This window comes from Rhea americana, unplaced genomic scaffold, assembly GCF_003343005.1.
Source record: "Rhea americana isolate MKP2758 unplaced genomic scaffold, rheAme1 scaffold_177, whole genome shotgun sequence".
Classification (NCBI taxonomy): domain Eukaryota; kingdom Metazoa; phylum Chordata; class Aves; order Rheiformes; family Rheidae; genus Rhea; species Rhea americana.
In genome coordinates this window covers 1227587-1243291 of record NW_028185894.1, presented here as the reverse complement: position 1 = coordinate 1243291, position 15705 = coordinate 1227587, and the positions used below count along the sequence as shown (strand labels likewise).

The window sequence follows — 15705 nt, the reverse complement described above, 5'->3', positions numbered from 1 at the left end:
GAAATAACTTCAGTGTTACTAGTTGCCATATCTGAAGATAAAATATTTGTTTGTTCACTGCATATATGAGCATGTCGAACTAATTGTATTGCCCAGGTGCTAGAGAATGGCAAGCTGAACAGTTTGTGTTGCCAGAACCTAGAAAAGCAGCAATGAACCCAAGCCCAAGAACTGCACTTACTGAGRTGAATCAAAGTGTGAAACAGTCCAGAACATGTAAATAATCAACAGTTCTCCTTAAATTGGCACAAGCTTTCCCTTCTTCCCACCTTCTCACACAGGACTCACCCCAGTAAAGATTCAAATGATGGTTTCAAAAGACACGTGTCCAGTGCATTCTTTCTTTCCACAGCTGTGGGTGGTAACCTGCAGGAGAAGAATTTCAAAGAAATAGCAAAAACTGAAATATGGAGCATCAATAAGCTGGGGAAACTTGGACAAACAAAATTAGTAAGTTGATTACTGACTTACTGCCATGCCAAATTTTCATGATTGCCTTTGTATTACAAAGGCAGATCTTTCTGGTTGCAGTTTGATTCCTTTTACTAATATGGCTTTTATTTCACAGTGCTGCTCCAAGAGGTCTGTAACTTTCCTTGCTGTGCAACCATCACAGCAGATAAAAGCAGAGGTTAGATGTGAGGGCCACCTCCAGAGAAGCAGAAGCCTCTGGAGGTGCCAGAGCCCTGCAGCCCTACTAGACAGGTGTCACCAGGGCTCCTCAGAGATGAGTGGGGACTCTTTCTGGAGAGTGGAGCAGAGAGCACCACACAGAATAATTGAAGAAAGCGAGATTCTTTGGGGATAAGTCATTCCTCTCATAATAAGGCCAGAGGGCCAAGACTTACACTTCTAAGCACATCCCTGCTTTAGCACTTGAGCTCATTTAAGAAGAAACATGAAGCCTGGGAGGGAGGGTAAAGTTCAGTTTGAGCAATACTTGCATCTGGGCTGCATTAAGAACAGAAGGATGAAACCACTGCATTAGAGCCACAAACCAAACAGATCATTAAAGTTATTGATTTTGCTACCCTCAACTTCTCATGTGAATATTGATACTGAGAAAGCACCCTGTGACATGTATCAGCTCAACAGTTAATTGTTTTCTAGCATCAATCTCGCAAACAACATTTTTCAGGGCTGCTTCAGAGGCCTGCATATAAGTTTTTTATATAAGGAATATAAGGAATTTACTAGGACAAGATCTACTTATACAAGCATTTGCACATCATATACAAGTGAAATGCACCTCTGATTTATTCAATATTAAGTACAAACTTTGTCCTTGTAGCTCTGCTAATTTTGTTCAGGTAGACCTCAGAACTGCAGACATTTGGAGATTGTTAACAAATGCCCTTCCAACAATTCCTTGCTTGTTACAGTCACTGTAAGTTGCCATAAATATTAGCCAAACACTGGAAATGTTTGGCTAACTCCCTCCTGCCCAAAAAACAACCAAAAAAAACCCAACCCCAACCCCACCCCCCCCCAAAAAAAAAAAAGAAAAGAAAAGAAACACAAAAACACTCAACTGCTGAACTTACTGAGTAACTCCACTAGCCTCATAGGAAGAAGGAACCTTCACAGAAGAAGTCTGTCCATAAAAGCTAATCCTGCAAAAGGCGAAATTGGTAACACTGAGTTTTGCTACAAGCAGAAGCCAAAATGGAGAACCATTAATATCAGTTGTATGCTATAAATGAGATAAATAAAGGCAAATCAATCACTTCCTTTAAAAGCTATCACTATCACCTTCATAATACAAACACACTCTCAGCCCTGGTCACAGCTGTGCAAAAGCCAGTGAAATCTCAACTTCTTTAAGCACCTGGAATTTTTAGGTCGCAAATCACCTATCCTGTGAGCACTGGAGATAGCCAAGTCTCATCTCCCAGCAATTTGCCTCAATAAATTTCAGCATATCAGAAGGTGCCAGCTCCACCTGCAGATATTCTCATGCATGAGGCAGATCTCTCCTAACTCGACTATCAGACATTAAAGGGAGTGAGCTCACACTGAACACACCACAGTGYAGGGGTGGGGAGCAGGGAGTCACAAAAATAAGATCTTTCTCTTCACCTGGAGACCTGTTTTCAGGAAATTCAAAGGAACATCCTATCTTTGAGGTCCTGACTTCTTAATACAACTAACTCAAATTGGCTGCTAGATTCCACTGATCACTAGTAAACATGTTCAGTAACACAGTGACTAGGGGCCACAGATGAGGGTCATGAGGGTATTAGCACTATAAATGAATGGAACATCACCATACCAGTAGATGTTATTCCTCCACAAATTTCCATGAAGTATACCATACATAACAGCAGCAGCCAGGATGAAAAATAGAAGGATTCGTTTCATGACTGGTAGACCTGAAATATAAGAAAGAAATAAGAAATACAAATATAAGTTATTATTTTAAAGTGAATTTCACCTAGGAAAGGAAATTACCATTATTACAGCCACTCTCCATCACCACAAATTTGACTGGGGATCATTCCAGTTTGATTTCTTTCACTGGGTCACACAAAGTCCCTGTCACAGGAGCTGAACACTGCATTCCTTTGCACCTCATGCACACGCATATTCTTCATGATAGAAGAGAAATATGGCAAAGACTTGCTTTAGGTTTTCTCTAGTAAGTTTAGAGGGATGCAGTCTCTTATAGAGGCAAAGATAAGAAACTCTTTCTGTCCACTGACAACCCCAAAAAAACAGTTTCTTGGTTTCATTGTCTGTTGGTCTAGCCTAAAGGCCAGAAGTTGGCCTTTAGGAATACCTGCTCTTCTCTTCTTTTTTTTATTGCATCCACTATCAATTTCCATAATTACATGGTTAAACAAGGATGCATGTTTTGGGGTAGGAAGATGCCACTGCAGCAGAATAGGGTATAGGTCTGCCACAAATTGCTAGTGGCTTTTTTAGGACTACTGAATATTCTGAAAGTTTGGTTTTGGTCATTCAAAGCTTCACCAAAGCTGTCTGCTTATGCTCTGATGTCTCATTCAGACTCCAACTCCTGACACAGACCTCATGGCTCAGTTGAAAGAAGCATGCTATTTGGAAGCTTCACAWAGCGAGGAAGAGGAGTCAGGACCCAACCTGTGGAAAGCACTTAAGAATTTACTAACTTCTGGAGAAACAGCAGGTAGAGTGTTTGTTTTTCAGAGTTTTCACCTCATTGCACATCTTAATGAAACAAAACCAGAGAAACACTGAACTACAGCATCTGGCACAACTTGCTGGGGAAAAAGCAACAGTTTTGCATTGCTCACATCTAACACACTGAGCTGCTCTTTCAGTAGCTATGAACGAACTGTTGTTAACTTAACCTTCCGAAAGTCCAAAATAGCCATTCTAGCCACAAATTACTGTGGAAATTTACTGGAGAGCTATAGCCTTCCATTATTTTCATTTCTCTCCCTATGGTGGTAAGCAGGCTCTACTAGGAGCACACAATGCATGTTTACCCACTTGTAGACATGTATTTTTAAAGAGAAGGTAACAAACAGTTCTCCAGCAGAAACAAGCCCATATGAGAACAAATGTACTGCTCAGTTTTCCAAGATGAAGGCCTTTGGCTTTATGTCTCCCCCTTTTTCTTTTTTAATTCCATATGGCTTTTTAGAATATTTAGAGTTGCTGTTATCTCAAACCTGCAGGAAAACAGATGGCCACAAGGCACAAAAATCTCAGTCTTCAAGATAGATATAGCAAGTGATTTACAACAATATGCTTTATACTAGTAGCATCTTAACACCATACCTTGTATTAAAGGCCAAGAAAGAACAAAACGCAGCTCTCTGTGGTTATTGAAAGTTATAAAGCAAACTATTGCAGCTCTCACATGCTTCAACCCTGAAGAAATACCCATTTGTTACAGTGAGATGCATGCAACAAGCCAATCACTTCCACAGTTTTTTATTTCAATATCCTCCRCATAAATTTAATTGTAGGGTCAGAGCTAGGGTTTTATAACATCCTTTACCAGTAATGAAGCCACACAATGAACAAGCTGTAATCTGTCGATTTTAAGCATACCARTCCAGACCATCCTGCTCTGTTTGGGTGAAGTACCCATAGAAGGCAACTATTCCAGCTGCAACCTTTCCTCCCTCATTGGGAAATGACACTGTCTTTCTTACAGTTTGAACTCCCTTGATTCCTCACCACAATTTTTTGATAGCCATTCTCKACTTTCAGAGCAAATCATGAGTTTCTGGAATAATTTTATAAAAATCTTTCCTTAAAATCTCAGGAACATTACAAATAACTCACTCATAAGGTCTAGTCAAGTATCAGTGATTGGGTGATTCACTTGAGAAAGACAACATTTTCCCTATGTTTTCATTTCCTTGTATTTTTAATGACTGTGCAAAAGATCGCAAAAATACAACGCTGAAGTGAAAATGAAGAAGTATAAAATTTACATTGATTGAATTAGGGAGTAAAGCATAGAATGGAGATAGCCCACATTTTACTCCCTAATTCAATGTAAATGTCAGTTAAATCAACAGAAGACAATGAATCAGCTCTTTCAGATAAAGCTGTCAAACTACCATTTTACGCTGTCAGAAAAAAAATCAGTAATTTAATCAGTTGCCAAAGCTCCACTAAGAGAATCCTGCTGAAGAGTCAGACCAAGTTAAAAAAAAAAAACACCACCAACAACAAACATCAACAAAAAAAACACAGAGTAAAGAGAAGGAAAAGCAGCCCATAAAGGTTTTAGGGGGTAAAACAAGCAAGAAAATGTTTTTTTGCCAAAAAACATTTTTCTTTATTCCAAAAAGAAAAAAACATTTTCCTAATTTCTGCTGTTGTAAGGTATTTACAACACTATCCATTGCACCTGCAAAATCAATTATAATCTTTAATGATTGTCAATACCTTACACAGGACATTCAGTGTGGCACACATATGATAACCTAGTATCACGAACGGTGGACCTAACTCAGCTGTGCTGTACACAAAATGGTCTTTAATGATACAAGTGTCTTCTCACAATCTAATGCCCCACTGTCTGACTACATTTAGTGCTTCGAAGAGTACTTTGCAGTCATAAAAGGTGTTCTTTGTAGTAAAAGCTTTTTTTAAAAGCTGTTTTAATGAACAGATGTATTTCTTATTTACTGAAGAAATTATGGGTGTATTTTTACCAGTGACAGCATTTTCCAGTTCTCCCTTCCTCTCCCTAGAATAGCTGAAAGGCATAGAAAGTTAATTAAATAAAAACAAAAACTCCTACGATGCAACTATTACACTGGAAAATTCCCATACTTAGAGATGCAAGAAAATAAGCAACTGAGAAGACAGGGTTCAGACGTGAAGTGACAGTCACGCTSCAGTTTATTTATCATAACACAAACCCCAGCACCTTGATTTAAGCCAAACCACCTCACTGACAGAGGTCATGGTGCTGCTAGGCCAAGGTCGATCGGGTTTAAGTAAAATAAGAAGTACAAAGCAGGAACTCAGCTACCAAGTTTCCTCCTCTTTCTAAATAGCCTACAGTGACACACAGGACAGAAACCRAAAAGAAACCAAACCCGCCAACATCTGGCATTCTTTGCATACACTGGTTAATTTTCTGAAAGTAAGCAAGCAGCTGGATGCCTGAGTGTTGCGAAAATAATCACGGTCGTTCAGTAGTACGGATCTAAACTAACTTGGGCTGTTCAGCTCGGCAGCCCACTGCAGGCAGATTTAGAATTAAGCAAGCCCCGACTCGGCGACAGCAGCGGAAGATCTGCGAGAGCAGCCGGCATCTCCCCCGGGCAGCAGGGCCTCCCCGCTCCCGCCAACCCGCTGCGGAGATCCAGTGATGAGACCAAATCCCTCTCAGCCTCCGTTTATCTTTCACCTTGCACTTGGGGTTGGAGTAGCCTTCTTACAGAAAACAGTTGCGCTGGGAGCTCCAGCTGATGGATTGGGCAATCACCTGACCGCACTATAATCACCCTTTTTCCTCCTCTTAATGCTTGCTCACCTTCCTTTTCTTCTCATGCTTAAAATTTGATTGTTAATAATACAATGTAGGAGGTTTTGCCAGCTGTCTTATTTATTTTGTAAAGCACCTTTGGGTATTACTAAAGTAAATATTTAACTAAAAAGGGGTTATTACTAAATTAAATACTACTCATCTTAAAACAATTTCAGCTCCACACCTATTCTTGTGACAGTTTTTCTTTAACCTTTTGCTGCTGCCAACTAACTGACAGCATGAAAATTTCATCTTACTCAGACCTCAAGTTCCTGGCCCTTACAGACCTGGTGATGAAGGGGAAGTGAGCTTGAAAATGTGCTTTCAGTGGACCTTGAAATTTAAAGGCCAGAGGAAAAAAAAGAAAAACATAAAACCTTCTAAAAAGTTTTTTTTTTTAATAATACGATTTTTAAGACATATTTACTGTTTTGTGGGACTGTATTTGTGATTGCCAGTCCTGCAATACTGCTTCCTTTTGATCAGGATATAGTATGTCTCTTTTGGAACAACTATGCAGCAAGATGATGAGCAGAAGTGAATGTCACTGTCATGATATTTCTCAAGCTAAGCTGCCAAAATGTGGGCACATCGTGACACACGTACATGTGTTTCTTCTACTGAAATGATACACAGTGTGTCATTAGTTTTCCCAGTTCTTGCTAACTATCCTAAGCACGTGCAGCACAGTTCATTCTCCATCTCCTTTTTCAGGAAGCAAATGCTGTGTCAGACACACAACAGCACTCAGTAGAGTCTTAACTGTATTTAAGTGATCAAGTCATTCTAGTGCCTTCTCCTCACACACTTTTTAATTAAGTTTTTCATCATTTCCAGTGCTGCTTTCAACATCAGTTTACTAAGAAACAGAAGTCCTCAGAAATAGTAAAATTAAATGAGGAAGGTAGATAGCTAGTGAAGTGGCCCTGAATTAAAACTGTGTATCTGAGACTCTGGCAACAGTAAATTGCTTAGGAAGTAGTAATTTAGCAGCTTCTTAAATTGAAAAGATTTCTTTACAACCTGCCCTCACACCACACACACATCATGAAGCAGTTAGTCCTGTTCTTGAAGTTTGCTCTGGCCAAATCTTTACCCAGCTAAGCTCTTCAGAGTTTCAGCGTGTCTTTCCTCCTATTTATGTAGCCCAACACAACCTGATCAGTGATGTAGTACCTTTCTCACTTCTCTTCCCTCTGCCTGGGTACCCAGCAGCTTTTACATGTGCCCTGTAGTGGGGGCAGGAACAGAAACAATAACAAGGAATAGGCCAGAAGAAAGAAAAAGTTTGCATGCACTCTGCAGACTCTTATTTGGATAGCAAGATGACACAGGAATGCAAGCCTCTGTCAGCTACTACAAGCTTTTTGTATCTTTTATCTATTAATGAATCTCCTTCTGGCTGCAAAAACTGCTGCCAGCCAGTGTTCAGAGATATTAYGAATTATGATGTGCTCTGTTTCACAGACATATCACTTCTGGGTCTACTAATGCAAAATTCAAAGTCATGTTTACTGATACCAAATACTTGCTATATGGATGAAAAACAACAGTGCAAAGCGTTAGTCAGCGTATCCTGCCTGAAAGCACTGATGTGCAAAATGTAGTGGAGCCTGGGCTTTAAGTATCGCTGAAAAAGCCCTCAAACAGAAACAATATTAGAAGCAGTGGAGTGATGCTGAGTTAGTTAGCCCTGCTGAGAGGCAGAACGTGTTATCTCCATTGTGGGGGAACAGGATTGCTAAGCCACCCTTGAGATCTGAGCTAATATTTTGGCTTAGTGCACCATAGTACCGCATGGACGCCTGGCACCAGCTTGAGGTGACAGCACGCTTTGTAGCGTGCTATTGACATACTACACAAGTAAAGAAGATGGCTGGCTTGATAGTTTTCAGCTGGCAGATGCTGGTTTTAATTAATTTTTCCCCTCTAAGAAAGAAAACAGTATTTTCTAACATTCTGAAATGGCTTGGGGCTCTTTCCAACACATGCCACATTTTATTTTTCTTTTGTAGTACGGTTAAAACACTGCTAACTTGAATTTAAAAGGCGGTCCTGGGTAGATTCAAATCCAGCTTGTGGCTTGGAAGGGAAAAGGAAAAATAATAGCTACTGGACTCTGATCTAACCAGTACTTTCTAAGTATCACCAATGTGCAGAAACCTTGCCTATAATTAGGAACAAGAATAGGAGCAAGTCCATGGTCTGAGCTTCTTGCCTGTTTATACTTCCAGAACAGAACAAGCAGGAAGTGACCAAATTCTCCAAAGCAGCCCAGAAGTCAGGAACAGGCAATTTTATATGCTTTCCCCGTCCTGTCCCTCCGCAGGCCTCCCGCAGACATGCTTCGCTTTCCTTCCCGCCCCACACTTGAACACAGCCCAGCGGCCACTGCCGTGGCTGAAGCGACAGAACCGCCAAGGGGTACAGAAGCAGCTACTGCAGCTTTCATCAAAAGCCAGCCCGTGTATGCAAAGGCCACAGCACTTACGAGCTGAACATATATAGTTCTGCTTCCTCAGCTGGCCAAGTTTCAGTTGAAGCAAATGCAAATGAGAAAAAAAAAGAAAAAAAAAAGCAAGGAAAAAAAAAACAAACTCCAGATCCCCAAAACAACAAAAATACCCACCGGTAACACAGCCTTAACAGGAAGGTTTCCTCCAGCCCTGCAGTACTCTCCTAGCTTAACCTTTAAAGCTTTAACCAGCCTAAGCTATACTGCTATTTATAAATTACACATCGTAGGTGCCCGTAGAATACGTGATAGAACAAATACACAGAGAATAGATAAATCCATAGGATTACAGTCTCCTCCCACATACGGTGGTGCCAGTAGCATTCCTTCTCAGCCTGTGCTTTTCCCTCTCCCTTCGGCTCTTCTTCCAGAAAGACTGGAATATAAACAGGTCATGCAACATGTTCTGGAAATCAGAGTTCAAGTCGTTTTCTCTCCATACATTGGCGTGCAAAATTGAAAATGTTTCTGTCAGCTTAAGGCAGCTGCTCTTCCTGAAAGGAATATGGCATCCTGGGTTTGAATTGATTTGTTCCAGCCCCCCTTGAGAGACATGCTACACCATGCTTGAGAAAACAGGAAGCAATTAATGGAAAGATATGCATCCCACTAGAGGATCATTTATTGTTCTTTGTTCACGGCTCAAGGCCAAACGAACAACCCCTCCAAGGACTCCCAGAGAGAAAGGATGGAAAAAGATGGAAGGAAACAGAGGCTAGAAATAGCCAAGTTAGTCAGGTTTCAACAGTATTCAGGCATAAATCGTATCAGCTCACTGGATTTTTTTTCCCACAAGTCATGATCAAGCAAAATAAATTAAGAAAGACCAACCAGAGAATTATATCTGTATTATATGCAAATACTCACTACAGCCCTAACAAGTTCACCTCAAAACMGGGCACACTTTATGCCTTTTAATAATGCCTAAGATATCAAAACATCCAGCTCTGGCAGATTTGGAGCTGCTGATTTAATCTTATATGTCACAAAAAATGACTGGGAATTATGCAACYAAATCTGCCAGTCAGCTTGAGGAAAGTAAAGAAACATATATACAATCTTAGTCCAAGGTTAAAATAAACCACATTAAAAAAAAATCAAGCAGGATTTTTCCCCCTCTGAGAGCCCTGATTTTGTTCTTGTGCTTCTTTTTCTTTTTCTTCTTCTTTTTTTTTAAGAGGTAGCTGAGAGTACTAATTCACCTGCCTCAATACTAGCACCTGGAGTGTGAAATGCTCATCTGTATCAGCAGTAAGTCTGAAGTAAATCAGACAGACTAATCCCTTGCTCAGTCACAACAGCACAAATCCAGATGTGTACTGGTTTTGGAATTTGGCCCTAAGGAGACACAGGTGCCTTTTTTTTCCCCTCTCTTATTTTTTTTAAAAAAAGGCTAGTTTTCACACTAACATCTGCAAGCTCCAGTCAGGAATAGGACCAAATACACAATGACTTGGTTATTTGATGCCACAAATCCCATTCTTGATTTTTTTATTATTATTTTTTACTATGGGGACTAAAAAGAAAGAAGAAGAACAACTCATCATCAATGTGCAGATTTGGGTGGAATAAATGGGCCAGCAAATAGGTGAGAACATGTTCCTACCAGTGTGCAACACTGAACTGTTTGATTTCTGTTTAAATACTGTTTGAGGCTCTGACTACAGACATGCTTTGCATGTGTATGCTCACTATCAGTGAAATGTTGATTTCTGCTGTGCTGCTCCCTACATTTTCTCAAGAACTGACATGAAAAAAAACACAGGAAAAACAAGCCGCTTGAGATAAAATTTACTCCCCAAAGCAGATTCTGCAAGTCAGTCTGCTGTGATTTGTGCATGCATAGAGAGCTCTTAAATTCTCAGGAATGTAGCAAAACAAGTCATCAAAAACTGTAAAGCTAAATTCATTGAAGGAGGGAGGCAAAAAGGAAAGAAAAAGAAAAAAATAAAAAGAAAAATAATGAGATAAGTGGCAACACTTACCCCACGCTACTACACTACCACTAAGTCTTGGAAATCTCCTAGGTCACTAGTGCTGCCAGCTCAGGGGCAATATAAAGCTGCAGGACATGAACAGAAGTTTGAGCAGCTTCTTTGATAACATTAATGCCTTCAGTTTCCAGTGCTCTCAACTCAGCATTGCAACAAGTATGTTCACATTGCTTCTGGATCTTGAAAAATCAACCAGTATACATAACTTTACTACTAACTACTAGTAGAAAGCTAAATCCAAAGTGACAGTGTGGATTGGAAAAGTTCAAATATTGTAAATATCAAGGTTGTTTTTGAAAAACCTTTATAGCTTCACTATCTTAGCACTGAAGCTAAAAAAAACTATTTACAGGAAAAAATATATAAGAAAAGCTCTAATGAGCAGCTTTGTTGCTGAGAACCGCACTGTGCACGTGAAGTGTTCCTGAGCTAACAAAGAACTGTTGTACAGGTAGCWGGAGAGCCTTTATCTGATCCCCTAAATGCTTTTCATACTTCGTTTCACTTTTCTACGTGTGAATATAGGAAAAATTATCACACAATATCCAAAACAGTACTACTTCTGAAGATATCACAAGCTACTAGAGACATAGCATAGTTGAAAATGTAATTCATTYAATGCAATATGTCAAGTCCTCCTAACTGATACCTTCTTCTCTGAATGGGAAAGACTGCCAGTCAGCTTACATCTGTCAGAATAAAATCCATCCACATCTTACCACATTCATTACTATTTTCAAAGAAATAACAGATTTGTAAWGCAGTGAATTTCTCCAGGGGAACAGAGACGTAAATCTATTGGATCTGAACATTCAGGGTAATATTAATTGTATTTCCTTAAATGAAAACTGAAATCAAATAAACAATAAAACTCCCAGGATAAAGGTGCTGACTAAAAGACAAAAAAACAGAGTGCTTCACAATGCAAATGTATTAGTTGTTATAAGGAAACTCAGAACAGTGCTCCTTCCCATGGAAAAGCTTGCACAAATTCACTTCAATGTTTCTGCATTACATCTGCAAAGATCCAGAAATATCAATTGATGGTRCGACAGTCTGTATGGGAATGCTAACTTTTAGATGTGTGCCTCCTATAGAGGAATCCACAGCCCTGAGTTATGCACTATAGTTTCCATACCTAGACATGAGGAAAGCTAATTATCTCTGATTTAATCTCCAATTGCCATCTGTCTGAGTGGAAAGCTGCCTAAATTAGTCAGCAGGGAATGCTGGGAAAGCTTCAGTGCTTTTCGCAGTGCTCTACAGAGATGCCTTTTTTTTTTTTTAATGACTCAGCTCTCGCTGAAGGTTAACACAATCCAGCTCAAACCAAAAACGAACGTGTCACCGTTTTGCTGTTGTTGCTGTTGAAGAGGATGGTCACTCCCAAGATTGAGGGGACTCGAAAGCTGTATTTTACCCCATCCATGCAATCTGGAGTTTAATGTCCCAACAGCCGTCCCACTGATGTTTTCTGCACTGACTAAAATACCTACTGGTCCTGCCACGAGTGAGGAGTGAGTGTGGCGCGAGGTTAGCATTCCTGGTGAGGGACTCTGCAAGGCAGGCATGGTTTCAGATAGCCCCTTCTGCGCAAATCCTCCGCTACGGGCACCACCCCCACCTGTGACTTCCCCAGGCAAGCTTGCTTTGCTCTAGGTGAACCACAGTGTCAATCTCTGCTGCTTGATTCTCAGTCTCAAAAGTCATTAAATGCTACAAGATATGAAAAAGGGTYGCTCTTTTTGCAGAAAGACTGTAGTATTCCCAGACAAATTAGCTGTCCCTCCCCTCACTGAGGCTTTGCTAAGTGCCAGCCGCTGCCCAGGGCTGTATGTGCATGTAGCTCCTCTTACTGAGGATTACTCACAACAGAGCCCCAGGACATCATCAGGCTCACCTTGCTTTGAGTCACCACAGGACGATGAATTCCTTTTAGCACAGATCTGCTGCCCCTGTAACCAAACTAACCAAAATTACAGCAGGGATACCACAAGGGGTTTGATACCRCTTTGAGATAAAGTGGAAATCCTCTAGAGCAAGACATGGATGTCTTTTCCTTGCTACCCTGACCACACCAAATCCAGAAACAGCATGCCCTACCAAGATGGTGATTCATTCTGCAGAATCCGCAGAACTCCATTAGAACATAAAATGCAGTAAAATAAAAGGCTTTTTGCTCTATTAGATTGCAAATACTTAGCATAGAATGAGATTTACACAATTACACTCTGCATATGCGTTCCTATAGGACTTCTGAATCCTTTTAGCTAACTTCAGTCAAATTTGACAGGATATTAGGGTTCTAATATAGTTGAGATCACCACAATTTTTGTGAAAATCAATAGGCAGCCATGTAGAACAAAGAAGCCTTATAAGCTCATCTTTCATTGAACATCAGAAAATCTACATGGAGGAAAGACATCAGAAACTGGGTTTCATGTATTTCATTATTCCTGTTTGTCATAGAATTGTGTGCTCCAGAGATAACATTAGAACTTCTGGACATAAAAAATGAAATAAAACTTTGAATAGCCTGGCACAAACATTTAAGTTTTCACATTTCCAAAACCAAGTTCCCTTAAGTTAAACATTTTAAATATACTTTTCAGCTGCTTATCAGATAAAAATGTTATCTGTCTTCACTTGCCCAACTTTTAAAGTCAGACTCTGACATCATCCGATGGAGTGTTTATAATAGAAATACTCTCTGTGCAATCTGAAGAATGAGATGCATTTTCTATTTCACTTCACTATTCTTTCCAAAAAAACTCAAAATGACATTCTCAATTTGGATTTGAAAAAGATCTCCAGACTAATACAAAAGCTAGTTTGGGGCTAACCTATCTAAGAACTGCTGTCTCACATTGTAAACCAACTACAGCATGCCGCAAGCACAGAAGAACCATGGAAGGAAAATAGCTATTCCATTTCAATTGCTCCAGTGTTACTGTTTTATCAGTGCTGTTGAACCGTGGTGCACTTCACTACAAATGCAGCTCTGAGGCCTTTGACTTTTTGAGAACCAGAAATTAAAACTGTCATGGCTGGTTATGAAAGCATGGGGGGGAAGGACAGGCCTATATGGCATCCCAAATTCTCAAGCAAGGCCAGTAACTGTCATCTTATTTCATTAAACATTGCAAAACATGTGGGCAAGCAGAGCTAGCTGTAGTTTTTCCTCACCATAAACATTTCCCTTGAAACAGAGGCTTTTCTCAGCTAACTGAATGAAAAGACAGTAACTTGCCTACACAAGGGACACAGTCAAGACTAGCTACCACATGCTAGCAAGCTTTGGATGTATTCACCAATATGGACAAATCCTAACTTGCCCTGGCACTTCACCAAGTGGATTTCATATTATGCCTCCGTTTAATCTTGTGCAAATTTTGTGTTCAAACAGGCCCTACAGGGTCTCTCCCATCTCCATCCCTAACTCTGCTCCTAGTCTCAATCCTACACATCAACTTCAGGCTATCTGAAGTGCTGTGAAGATCATGGTGATAGTGTTTCCAGGGTGCTCAGGCATGACACTGGTGGAGGTGGTAGACAGGCAGGTTGGAGAACTTCAAAGAAACAGGAAATACCTATTTTAACTACCAAAAGATGAGTAAGGCTGTGGTTTCATTCAGCACCAACACTTCTGAGGCAGCCATGCACCTTCCCCTCTCCTCACTGTGGGAACCTCCCCCCACCACCACGCGCACACACACAGACACTACTATTTCCTCTCCCCTCGTGTTTCATCAGAGGAAGACCTGTGAACTTCTGTCCTTCCTCCTTCCCTTTAACGGATCCATGACTCTCATGTCATGGCACAAAAACTGTACCAGCACAACACAGAGAGCAGCAATAATTAGCTGCCCAGGAGAGTAGCACATAYTCAAAACTTACACTAGGAAAGAAAAATAAATGAATAAAAAGAAAGATAGTGGCAGTAAGTACAGTCTCAGTTCCTTTTTCAGCCTGGGAAAGGGATTCCTCCTCCCATGCACACTCGATGTTTTTACAGTAATACACACACACACACACACTTCTTGTAATTGTATTCCCACTGTCACATGCATAGTTCACTGCCCATCTCTGCAACAGTGCAGCTGATGACATTCCCCTCACACCATTTTAATTTCACTACCAGTCACAGGACTCTGAAAAGCAGCAGTGAAAGAAAGCAGCGCCCAGCCACTGCAGTACTAGGAAAGCATCTGCCTGCAGATTTGGGCTAACAAAGAACTTCTCGGAGCTTTGCAGCAGCTGATCTTTTTAGTGTTTCCATCTTRTCTAGTAAGTTGAAGAGTCTGTGGATATCTAAGACTGCTTGCCACCCACTTTATCAATAAAATTTTCTACTGGCTAATGGCTCAAAAGAAAGCAATTTCCATATTACGGGAATGGAAACCTGTTTTGTAAATTAAGAGAGTTTAATTTATTAAGTCTGAACTTCATTTCATTCCTGTCTGTTCTTAAAACCAGCTCCTTGGTTATTCCATTCCTGCATTCGTAATAGAGGGGAGGATCACTTTTGTGGCTTTTCAAATTTTCCAGCCTTCTCTCCCCAGCCAGGGCAAACGGGGGCTATTCAAGTTTTTGTTTTCTTCCTCCTGGCTCCCCGTGGACGCAGGAATGTAAAGAACAGCTCCAGTACAATGTACTCCAGTTTTTCTGCTGCTGCTAGGGCCTGGGAGCAGATGCAACATGGAACGGTTGCATGCAAACACAGGGTGCAGGGTATCAGGGCAACACTTCAAAATTCATTTACTTTGTAACAGTGGTGTAAAGGGTCTTCCAGCTGAGACAGGAGGGCTTCAGTTTGCCTTCGGGACAGAAGAATGACTGTCTTCTAAACAATGAAGAGCTACCCTAGCAAAATGAACTTTAAAAGGATGTGGTAATTTAAGATGACAGACACAGAACAGAGAAGGAAGCATTGCTGCAAAAGTATTCTATCACATTCTGTACCCACATTTATTCAAAGTAATTTTCCCAAGTAGTGATACTGCATTCAAGCTATTTATTCTCTGTTTTTACTGCACAGCACACACTAGCCAATGCCCATCTCTTTTCAGTTTTTCAAGCTATCTGCACAAATATCATCAGTATATATTATACTGATCAGTATTCAGTATATCAGTAATCACAGCAGCTGAAACATAAAGTGAAAGCAAGTTAGTTTCAATAAAGCATTGAAAGGTGACTTAAAAAAGAAACAA

The 15705-nt window shown here is 40.4% G+C and overlaps 1 protein-coding gene across 1 annotated transcript in view; it reads right to left on the bottom strand.

Annotated features, from left to right (window-relative positions):
- The window catches only part of ST3GAL6 (ST3 beta-galactoside alpha-2,3-sialyltransferase 6), a 34770-nt gene extending 19406 nt beyond the window's left edge, over window positions 1–15364 (bottom strand). Inside the window, exons 1-4 of the mRNA XM_085301468.1 lie at window positions 15255–15364; window positions 2273–2372; window positions 1545–1613; window positions 289–366 (exon numbers count right to left, since the gene is read on the bottom strand). Of these exons, the coding sequence (XP_085157594.1) occupies window positions 289–366; window positions 1545–1613; window positions 2273–2361 (236 nt within the window). The 5' untranslated portion in view covers window positions 2362–2372; window positions 15255–15364. The remainder of the gene's footprint in view (window positions 1–288; window positions 367–1544; window positions 1614–2272; window positions 2373–15254) is intronic.
- Between the last annotated feature and the right edge of the window lie 341 nt (window positions 15365–15705).